Below are 12,084 nucleotides of genomic sequence, written 5' to 3'. Positions count from 1 at the left end.
AGACATTGTCAACATTAGAAAATTAAATAGGAATATTGTTACCTCGCCTTCTCCCATATGTCCTTGCTGCATGTTAAATGAGAAAGAAAACAGCCTTTCAATCATTGTTATAAGGACCAAAAGACCTTGTTTTATCGCCTTTATACTAACTCAGTGATTCTCAAGCCTTTTGATACTCCAGGTCATTTAAAATTATGTTCATAAGCTGACCTCCCCCACCGCCCACAATACCATGCCTTCCTTGGACCATCTCTGTTACTCTTTGATAAAACATGTTGATATGAGACTGACAAAGTATATATGTATACTCAAAGAGACTTTTTGAAAACAATTGTAATTCTTGATTTGCACATGTATTTTTGACTCTATTCCTTAATCCTCTGCTGGGTGTATGCCTATAAGTAAATGGATCTTTTCTCACGCACCAGGTCTCCTGACACATTCTGCAACACACCATGCTCTCTACCCTGCCAAGTTCAAGCATACTCTAACACTGATCTTCATCTGAACTGTAGGAAAAGCTCTACCACAAGGAAAGTGGAGGACTATTGTGTTAATTTCTGTTTTGAAATTAGGTTGCTATAAAAGCTTTACACAACCCACAAAATCCTTGGTTAAATTATTACTGACAAATAACTAGCTGAAAAACTTAAAGTCAAGGAGAAAAAGTCTGGGTCGCTAAAATTGCTTTTCAGACCTCCTACAGTCTGTGTTCAACAATATGGATTCTCGCATACTTAGTACACTTTGCTGTAATTGTTTGACAATTACTCACTGCTTCCTACTTTTCATTTTCTGAAACAAATCAATTCTACCATAAAAATACAACATTTTTTCTGCACTTGTTTCCAGGACCCATTGTCAGAATACAGCCAAACCTTCTAATCAAACTTGCACATTCTTTCTCTTTTAATCTCATTAAAATCTGTATCTGAAAGAAGGCCAACTGTTTTCAAAACCTGGATTCTCCTGGCAAGCACTATGAGAAACTGTGAGAACATCACGCATTTTATTTTGCTTCCTCATTCCAAATTGAAGCTGACAATTAGTTTAAGCATTTAAATATTTGTAAACCACAACAAAACAGGAGTCGTTTCCTCTTTCAAAATAAAAATCGTATCAATCCAATTTACTTCATGATTATTTAACATCTGTAAGATCATTTTACTTCTCTGATCTTTTGCTGATATAGATACTCACAATTAACACCAAGAATACAAAATAAAGAAGCCCCAGTCTTCAGATTGGAGCATATTCTCACGTGTTCACACAGGCACTGGCTTTATGGGAGAATCTTAAAGGCTGAGGGCCTTTACAAGTATAATTTTTCCATGGTAATTTTTAATTTAGAAATCCAAGATGCTCATATGGTCCTCAAAGTATAAAGTTTTAAGGAACTTGTCTTTCCTGGAAAGCAATCAGCAATCTTACTGCATTTCTGACAAAGCTCAGAAGCCTTTGCACATTTTAGAAAACATCAAGCACTTTCAAAACCACCCCTGCCTATAAAGCCATACAAATCTTGCTTGTGGTTTCTAAATTACTAACAAAACCACACAAACTCCTTCACTTGGTACACCCATTCTTGGCAACAAAGCACACAGCACAGATACGATTCCCACTGCGGATCTATGACCACAATTTAGGTCAGCAGACTCCTCGCTGCTTTGCCACCTGTGTCACTCGAGGCAACAGGATTTTTCTCCTTTATCAGTACGGAAAACAACAAAAAAAGCTCAGCCACCAGCTAAGAAGTATTTCCAGTGCCAAATACTACTGAAGAGGTTTTGAGAACCAAATACTAAAATTTTTTTTTTATGTCTTCATTTGTGTCTTATTTTCTGCATTTGCTTCATCTAACCCACAAAATGCCAACATCTGACATTTCAAAACATTTCTCAGGAGCCACAGTTTATAAACTACCCCAGTGCAGCACAGACACAAACTTTCTCTCTGCTCATTGAATTCAGAGCTCATCACCTCCCAGCCATTTCACACAATGTAAGACACAACATTGAAACTAAAGACTGCTCTTTTGGCAGTCCAGAAAGACAGCTAACTGTGATCTACCAATTCTGTCTCTGCCTTTCATAATTTTATATTAAAAGAAATCTTTGCTACAGGAGTATCCTAGCTAAGGTGCAAAATAAATGAAGCCTTAAGGTAACCGTTACCAACCAGAGAAAAAGATTTAATTCTGAAGATCAGGATGCTTGCCTATCCCCTACCGAGAAACGAGACAACTACAACATTGGTTTGGATTCCTCAAATCTATTTTTCCTTTCCCCATTTCTTCAACATTTCAGATAATTGCATAAAGAGTCTAGGACAGATTTACTAATCTCACAAAATAATTGAGCAAGATTTATGTTACAAAATCTAAAAAATACAAAGTGTTTATGCAACCAGTTCAACTGCCTATTAATAACCTATGCAGAGGTATTTTTCCAATAAAATCAGTCTGAAATTTAAAATGCTATTAAGCAGCTGCTTCAACTGTTCTGTCACCTCAGCCCTCCCTGCAACACTCCTTTCTATGTAAGAAAGAAAGCCATACAGAAAGCCAATGATATTTTGCAAAAATCTGCTGCTTTTACTGTCTTTCATTTTAAGGAACTTAATGAAGAAGCAACCCACTCAAATTTTTGTGTCTTCTCTTCATTTGAGACACTTAATGGGCTCCTGGCCCACTCCCTTTTTTTTTTAAATCACATCTTTTGTGTCTAACGTATGTCCAATTAAATGTGTTGAGCTTTCTCCTCTCTATAGGAAGCACCAAAAAGATATGTTGTGTATAATCACACATGCAATTCTGTATGAAGTACACAGTTCCCAACGACACAGATACTCTGCTGGAGAAGCATGAAAAATGAATGCAGGAGTCCTAGATTAATAAAACCCCAAACTTACAAGGTTGTCCTGCACAAAGTGTGCCCAGGCTGAGCACCTGGTGCTCTTTAATCGTTCTTGCTGCCTTCCAATCTGCAGGATGGTAGCTATTTCAGGTGTATTTGGTGCCATTAACTGTGGAAGATTGACTTAAAAAGGTCAGCTCAAGAGCAGACTGTTTAAAGCAAAGGGATGACCAAGCAAGAAGACTATCTCCTGTGAACATCACCCCAGCTTTCTAAGGCCACGTTACAACTAAGAGAATTATACAAGCATCCATAGTTAATATTAATATAAACATCATAAAACCCTGGAATGGACAGAGCAACTGAATGCTCGAAGTTAAATTACTGTTGTACTTTCATTCTCACTACCTTGCTATAGTTGTTTTAAGGCATGCAAAGTCTAGGTTCACGTAACACCTGTCCAGTTCAGTACCTAATTCTTATCTTTAGTCCAAGAGCTCCTCAAGGCAGGGATTCTGTTCTCTACCTTGGCACAGAGGCTGATATAGGAACACGGTGCAATCTTTTACATTAGTCATTGATACGCTCTCGTTTCTTTCCTCTCAAAGATCAAATCAGACCAGCTTCATTAGCGACTTCCAAGTAATTTCAAGTTTCTATGCACATCAATCACTAAAGTTACCAGAGAAATATTTTTGAAATTTAAAAGGGATAAATATTCATGTTGACTTTTTACATAACCTGACTGTGAGAACGAGTAAGACCCAAGCACACCCTTCCACCAGGCATTAGCTCTACCACCGAGACAGCTTCCCACCATCCAGCTCCAGGAAAGCTAGGAAACTTACGTCAGTTTGCACATACTCTTTCATACTCTACACCAATCATACAGGCTCTAGGAAAAATATTCAAGCTGAACAAGATTCTGCTGAAGTGATCTCAATTTCATAAGCTTTCATGAACAAAGTAATGATTTTACCTGCTGATTTTTAGGGACAAAAACTGACAAACAAGAACTTGCAATACAAGCGAGGGAATTGCTACAGGGGAAACAGGCTACAACTCCTGCAAATGAAAGGAGTAAAGAGTAAAAGGGAAAACAAAGCCCCTATACCATCATCAGCTATTTGTTACATATTATATAAATGGAGAGAAGTGTTGAGAGTCCAGATTTTTTTTAAAAATGGGGATAATAAGGTTTTCTAAGACTATATTGAAACCGTTTTGTATTATTTTAAAACCTTTCAACTGTAGATGGCCATAGGTGGCCAGTTTCTTATGTTGGAAGGCAAATATGATCAATACACAAACGCAGAGTTTCAAGCTTTCACTGAAACTGTTTACTCTGCTGGTCATTTTCTTCCCCTGAACAAAAGATAGGGAGGTAATTTGGTGCTGGTCTGTTTTCTGTTTCACTTTGGACTTAACTTTTAGAGAAACAAGTATGAAAGTTTCACAGGATTATTCTAAATGTGAGCTAGGTATCCTTGAACCTATTATAGAAAATATTTACGCTTTCATGAGTTTTATTTTTAAATTATAGAAATAATAATCAAAGTGCAATCTGGTTTCGCCGTTCCAACAGCATGGTCTTATTCCTAAATTATTCTACACTAAACTATATTTTGTAATTGTAGTACGATTGACAATGCTGTGCACAAGGCCATTAAAATATCAACTATAGTATTTTATTATCTTTTTTTCCCTACTACTCCCTGAGGGCAGGTAGGGTTGATCATAAATCAAGAGTTAGATTTTATCATCACTTCATGTTTCACAATGCATTTCATAGGTAATGCATGGACCACATGTTTCTACCACAGGTAACCAGTACATTTCACAAGAAGTTCTGCAAGGTCATCTCAAGCCCTACTTCACTAGTGAAGATTCTAATCGTATCCTTAGCCAAATCAAAAGCAGAAAAATGAAAATTATAAAGAACATCTATATTTAACATACCTTTGATTAAATTACTTCCGTATATGAAGGAGCAATTCAGAGACCAAAGCAGGTATTTTCAGAGATGTATGTATCTTTCTCAAATTAGAACATAAAAATCATATCTACCTATATGTGTTATACACAAAGGTATTTCTTCCTATTTCAAAGAGCCTTACAACTTAAGTCTTAGATGACATTTTCAATAGGAAAGCAAATAGTCTCATAAAGTGTTGCATGGTAGGCAAAAAAGTACTGGTTTTTATGCATTCCTTGATTTTAGTTCTAAAATATTAAGGATAAAAGGATTAGGCTACAGTTCCACCATTGTGAACATAAGACATCTGCATGTGTGCAAAAATTTTGCCCAGATCAAGCACATAATCTCATTTCTGTCAAATTATCCTGAGCACATGGTATGTTGACTGTGGAACAGTCAACGCATGGTCTATTGGCACAGCAAGTGACACTTGATGAATTCTGTCAATATAGAATAAATTGATCAAAATTTTAATAAATCTACACTGACAGTGAATTTATTCCATGTCAGAACTTTGCATCTTACAGTCACAGCCATCTTTATGATACTGTCAAATAGGACCCCTGTTTTAAAAACTGTTTTCAAAAATAAGCCACTAGAAAGGGATAGGATAGAGATTCCCCATTTTGTGGATTTCAAACACTACTGAACTTCAAAGAATGAAAAACATTCAAATAGTATTTTCTTAATCTAAGACAATCTTACAAAAATTAAACACCTCTCTATATATACATCTTAGAATGCATATTTGTCACACTTCTAGCAATGTCAAAGTCAGCATGAAACCAGAAAAGTAGACTACATTTGGCTGCAGAGTAAAATCAAAGATTAACACCTTTGGAAGCACAGATTCTGCAAAATTAAGTGCCAGAGATGCCAAAACCTGCATCTTTCCCCCTAATTAATTTTAAAGAAACACAATGTAAAGGAAAAAAAAAAAGCATGTTATGAGAAATACAGCTCTAGTTTATGTCCAAACAAATGCTGGGGAAAAAAGAGTGCTACTGTAGATGCAAGTACTATGCTTCATTTCAAGTAAAGACAGATGCCTGAAGACAAGCATTTACCCACTCCTTCTGTTGAGAACACTAACAAAGTTTCTGGTATTCCACAGCATTCGAGTACAGGTCTGACTAGAATCTTTCATTTTAAATTCCAGGTCACTGTCACAAAACACAGCAGACAGACAAAAGGAAACAGGTTTCTTTTCTTCTAAAACCCTGAAGAGAACCCTAAAAGCCTTTTAGCACTGCCTCTTCTGATGGTGACACTGTGTTTTACCTGTGATTATGTTGAATTAATTGGGTCCACATGGTAAAAAGGTAGAACCTGACTGTATGGCACAAAGCAGATTATCAGCATAATAACTTCTAATAGTTTGATTCTTGATAACTTTATACATCAAATATATGGGAGGGAGGGAGAGAAGCTGAGAAACAGTGAAAGCTACTGTTTCCAAGGCTTGTGCAATGAGCTCGAAGTTTTTAGGGCTTTAATCTGCCTAAAGCAAAACTGCCTCACTGAAGAGATAGATTGTGAAGTTATATTCAGAAAATAATAACCTTTGGGGGGAAAAAAAAACCAAACACACACACACTAATGTCTCTCATTCCCATGCACTGCACAAACCCAGCTGTAGTGGTACCTAGAGACACTGCCACTGCACGACACAGGGCAGAAAGGCCGACCCATGGCAGAAAGGCACACGTGCTTCCAACTCGGCCAGTCCAGCCCAGCATGGGTTCAAATCCACCTTTTTGAGAGGCTCAAGCTAACTCCCAGATTGGGCAACTGAGATAAAAATTCCTAGACATGCTTCCAGCAAGCTATTCAAGCATGAAGGGGAAATGGGGAAAAAATAAAACAAACAAACAAAAAAGCTTAACTATGAAAACACTGCAGTTCGGTTTGTGTGAGAGCTTTAAAAACCGCCACCAATTATTATTCCTTTACTGCTGATACTCTCAGGTAGTCTGCCAGACTAACAGGGTCACGAGGACTGAAGCTCAAGAGATGGTCTTTCATACAATCAGCAACCACTTAGCTACTCATAAAGGTGATAAACCAAATCCAGTCTCACTCCTCTCAAAAATATAGAAGCTTCAAAGCTAACTTTGAACTTTTCTTTGCTATCAAAAAGAATAATAGAGAAATATTCTCCTGAACAAACCTGCTATAAATCCTAAACACAGCTACAGCTGTGTCTACACGGTATCAGTATTTTTTCCATAATTCCAATTACGTTACACTGGGTTACTGCAAATCAATTTAAGTGGAGCCCTTAAATATCACACATATTTGAATATAACTCTTCCCCCTTCTCCAGGAATCCCCACAGGGTCAGAGATAAGAAACCAAAAGAAGAAAAGCAAATCATGGAGTACAACCCTCTGCTGGAGACTGGACATAAGCTGGAATTATACATGTACTTCAGAAAAGCAGGCATCCTACTGCTGATGGCACTGAGCTTAGTGGCTGAAGATCAGACAAGAAGTTATAAAAACATCCAATCTTTTCCCTTAATACATCTTCCAGTTTATGATACGGAATAATTGGCAGGCTTTATCTTTTGAACACTTAAACTATTACTATATTCACTTTAAAAATAAAAAATTAAAGGCAGAGTTTGCAACTGGGAGAAGGAAACACCTTATACAGCTTTGCCAGCAAAGAGCAAATCAGATTCTTAGCCACAGAACTACTTCAAATGTACTAAGTTCAGTAAACTTCAAATACATACTAATGATGGACTTTCTGACAGGAGGAAAGGAAAGAATGGGATGCCATATGCGAAAAACCGCCAGACAGAATTTATTTTGTAAGTGACAAGAACAATTTATTCAATCTATTATAGAATTTATTGAAGAACTTAAGAAAACATACGGAAAACATCCAAAAAGGTCACAAACCTCCCATGCGCAGTCATGGTTCATATGCACTGCTTTCCTGGATCCTTTATATGTAGCATTTCACCTCAAGAGATGCTGGTATCTGCCTATACCATCATACCTATACCACAAATTCTGCCTATGCTTAATGGATAACCTGAAATGCAGGTTGAAATGCATGCAAGTTGCAAGAGCTGGATTTACACTGGCATATACTTACGTGCAGCAAGATTTAAAACCAGAGTTCCTTAAGTACAATAATAGGTTCAAAGCAACTTATTTTTGTCTGTGGAAGGAATGATCACAAGACAGCCTGGAATGCAACATGAGGGCTTTGTTCCTTTTTTAAGCATCTTCTTACTTCACTCCCAAACAATAAGGAAATAGTAACATAAGCAAGTCAACATCAAGCACGCTCAAGTCTCTGCAGCATAACATTTCCCATTTTTCATTTTTACAGCAAACAGCATAGATAAGACACTAATTTCTCCAGTAATATATGTGAAAAAACCTATACTATACACTTCCCCCCACCCAATCCAAATGGGATGAGAAACAGAAAACTGTATTTCAAAAGAATCAGCACTTCATTTCCTCTGCCTAGATTCAAAATGGTATACAGGACCAGACATCAACACTATTTATTGTAACAATTTAAAAAGGCACATCAACAACCAAGACATTCTTTAGAATGCCTTCAGAAAGCTATCCCCATCTCCCTCACCATTTCTGCACTAACACTAATGACAGTATGAAGATTTGTATGTAACATCACTATAAATTACTGGGAATTTGTTAATGTATTATAAAATGTTTTTATAGATTTGATTTTATCACTAGTATCCTCACATTCCATACACAAAATTTATCCTTTTCTCATACCTATCCAATCTGACAGCTGAGCTGGGATTCTTGTTAATAGGATTTCTCAGTAAAGCTGAAAGAATACCACTCCCTGCACCTCTAAAGACACCTGACACTTGTGTATCTAGAGACAGCCTGCAACGGCTCCACTCATCTCAAAGTCCAACTATTAATATTATAGTGAAAAACAAACAAACAAAAACCCAAAATCAAAAAACAAAACACAAAACAAAAACAACCACCAAACAACTAGCACAACAGCTAACCAATCCTCCGCATTCCAACCAACAATACGTTACGACATGTATGGATAAATGTACTGTAAGATGTATTTTCAGATTTGCTTCATCAATAGTTCTCATCATTCTACCTAATGCTGAATTAAAGTAAGTAGATACTGAACACACAAATTCTAGATGTATCACAATTCTTTCTCAAAATATCCTAAGTAATTGATGCAAAAATCAGGTTTCAGGCTGCTGCACAGTCACTCCTGGGTATATACAAAGACTGCCCACTACTAGAAAGCGTTTCTGTATGATTTTCCTAGCAGCTTGTTCCCCTTTACACTTACACCTCATCTGTCACCTCCTTATCTTTTCTCAAAACTCATCCCCATTCTCATTATACCTCCCATTTCTTCTTTATCTCTAAGTTTAAGAAAAGCACTTCAGGCTTTTCTTTCGGCTCCTTTCATGCCATTTCTAGCCCGATAAACATGATGGTAGAGAGTGTACAAAACATGGCTAACAAAAGACTCAAAGAGCTAACAATTCAACATCAAGGAAAAAAGCGAACAAAGTGAGCAAAAAAGACAAAAGATAGGTAGTTTCAGCAGTTTGGGAGGGGAGGCAGGTGACCTTTCCTTCTTCTAAAACAAGGAACAGACACTGCTCATGGAATAGAGCTCCAAATTAAAGGCTGCTTTGAAGATGATCCAGAATGGTCAGAGATTATCAAAGCAAGAATTCAGAACAGAAAAAAAGAACAAAACAAAAAAACCACCACTTGGTGGACAGTGATATTAAACAAGGCAGAAGATTAAACACAGTTCTAAAAAAGGGGATGGAATTAATTTAGCAAAGACAGTAATATAAAAAAGAAAGCAAGATAACCTTAGAAAGGTTTTAATCAGATTAGTAAGGCTTCTGTCATGGAATTCAGCACAATTTTGTTGGCTGTTAACACTTCTGAAGATCAAATCACTGATTTAGACATGAAAAGTTTTAGCAGTATTTCCATGTTTTGTGGTGTTTTAAAAATCTCTAACTGCCATACCATTTGCAGCACATACATTCCTAGGAAATATCTTGTCTAAGGAGTATGAAAGGCATTTAATTTTCCATACAGACTCTGGAGATGAGACAGCATGGCAAGGGGTCTATGAGAAATGTTCCAAGATTGGACAAAAAAACCCGTAGGTCTCATACTCCAATGAAGTTAACAGGAATCCTAACACTGATTTCAAAGCTGGACCAGGATCAGAAAACCCTGGGATATTTGTACTGCTCTGTGGTGGCAGGGGAAGGAATTTCCTGGCCTCAAAGGGTGGTTACATTAATACCCTCTAGCTTATTGCTCAATGGCTCCATTTTAGACAGATAGCATAAATCAAGGTGTTGCTCTTCCTCAGCTGAATTAATACCCCACCTCAAAATCCTGCAGTCGTGAAGTACAAACATCTACTTGTTTGACATCTGCACTATCAAGACCTGTATTTCTATAAAAGCACAGGTATTATCAGAAAGTTTAAACTACTCAGTAATTCTTGTGTAAAAGTAGAACCAGCATAGGTAACCAACAGTACCTGTTCCTTTACATTATTTTCTTCTAGTACTATATTTAACATTATATATTTAACATAACTCAAACTCAAGTTCTCAAAGGAGTTCCAAAGGTACATCAATGTCAACATTTTGAAAAATTCCCCAAACTCTGAGCAGCACCTTACTTACAAACTACTTCCCACACACTTAAAATCAACAATATCAATAAATCCAAGGGAATTTATTTGATGTCAAAAGTAATTCACCTCTTCCAACCGATGTGTTCCATTATTGAAAACAAATACTAAACTGCTACATTTCATTATATAATTTGGATTGTGCTATAATTTCCCAAATTATTCCAGATTATTGCAAAGATGTTTATTATACTGTCTTAAACGTTACACCCCTGTCCTGGGATTTTTGCAGTTTTCATCGTAGTAACAGAATTTGCAGCAAATAGTAAAACAAACGGCAGTAACTTAACTACTGCTTTAGTTTTTTAATCATATACATCAGTGTACATAGCTACAAACAGTTTAAATTATTTATTAGTTAATGCATAGTTTTCTGAGATAGTATAAATGGGTCTTTTCTTTTCATAGTTGATAACAGAATATTAAAGTGCCAAAGTCAAGCAGTAACCAGAAAAAAAAACCAAAACAATCTCAAAAGTCTTAACCTAAATTACACTGTACCTTTGCCCCAGGGCAACCTGTGTTCCAGTCCACATACTTTCCAAAGAATGGGCAAATTCTCGTTTAATTTACATTCGCCTAAATGCTGCCAATTCCAAACTACTATAAATTACAAACCTTTTTAAATTGACCCCATTTTCTTACAACATACAGTGCCACAAAACCAGGCAATCATGTGGCAACTTAGCAACCAGCCTAGTTTCAAAGTTTTAACTGTCAAAAATATCCTGTATACACCCATGCTCTTTCTCTTGCTACGCAAATAATCCAGACCCAGCGCACTCGCACTGCTGATGGGCCTGTGGGTTTTGTAGGTGAGGAACTGGAAGCCTGAATCATGGGGCGAGGGGGAGAGAGGGCCTGCCTGTGACTTTAAGAATACAGCCATACTAAAAGTCTCCATTGTTGTTTAATAGCGGTATTACACAAACTGAGAAGAGCACGCAGGCTTCAGCGTGCTTTCAGGAAGCACAGCACAAACGGTGACCTTTAAATCAGAGCTCAAAGAAGAGCACGCTCCCAACAAAGTTACTGGAACCTGCCACGGAAGGTAATACTCTCCAGTGTTTTCCTCTCCCCCCTCCTGACTACAACAGAAGTCTTGTCAACTTGCACCAGCTTGAAAACGCAGCCAAAGTTCCCCTACAATCACGAAGCAATGCATGCGGTCGCCTATCGCTGAGCCCGAACAGGAGCAACCCCGCCAGGAGAGCAAAGATACCTCGCGGTCTGAAGTCCTCATGCGCCCGCGCAGCCTCCTCGGGGCCCGGCGCTCCGGACAGCGGCAGCGCCTCGCCCGCCGCCGAAGGGGCACGGAGACAGCACTCGGGATAGTCCACGCAGGCAACAACTGCAGGGGGGTTTCAACACCCCGCTCTTTTCTGAGGGCCACCTCCAAACCAGAGAGCGGCCGTGCAGAGCGGGCGGGCTTTTAACCTGTAGTGTTTCAGTCTATGTTTTATTGGGCTGCTACTTAAAAAATTTCTCTTCACCCCTGCCTGAAATGAAAAAGGCGCTCACCTTCACTTCGGAGTG

At 37.8% G+C, this 12,084-nt stretch overlaps 1 protein-coding gene across 1 annotated transcript in view; it reads right to left on the bottom strand.

The window, feature by feature from the left end:
* CPEB4 (cytoplasmic polyadenylation element binding protein 4) overlaps nucleotides 1–12,084 on the bottom strand; it is a 40,457-nt gene that overhangs the window by 11,001 nt on the left and 17,372 nt on the right. The window contains exon 4 of the mRNA XM_009696674.1: nucleotides 43–66. Coding sequence (XP_009694976.1) covers nucleotides 43–66 — 24 coding nt within the window. The remainder of the gene's footprint in view (nucleotides 1–42; nucleotides 67–12,084) is intronic.

This window comes from Cariama cristata, unplaced genomic scaffold, assembly GCF_000690535.1.
Source record: "Cariama cristata isolate BGI_N322 unplaced genomic scaffold, ASM69053v1 scaffold37073, whole genome shotgun sequence".
NCBI classification, from domain to species: domain Eukaryota; kingdom Metazoa; phylum Chordata; class Aves; order Cariamiformes; family Cariamidae; genus Cariama; species Cariama cristata.
The sequence above is the reverse complement of the archived record's forward strand: the minus strand, read 5'-3'. Positions and strand labels throughout refer to the sequence as shown.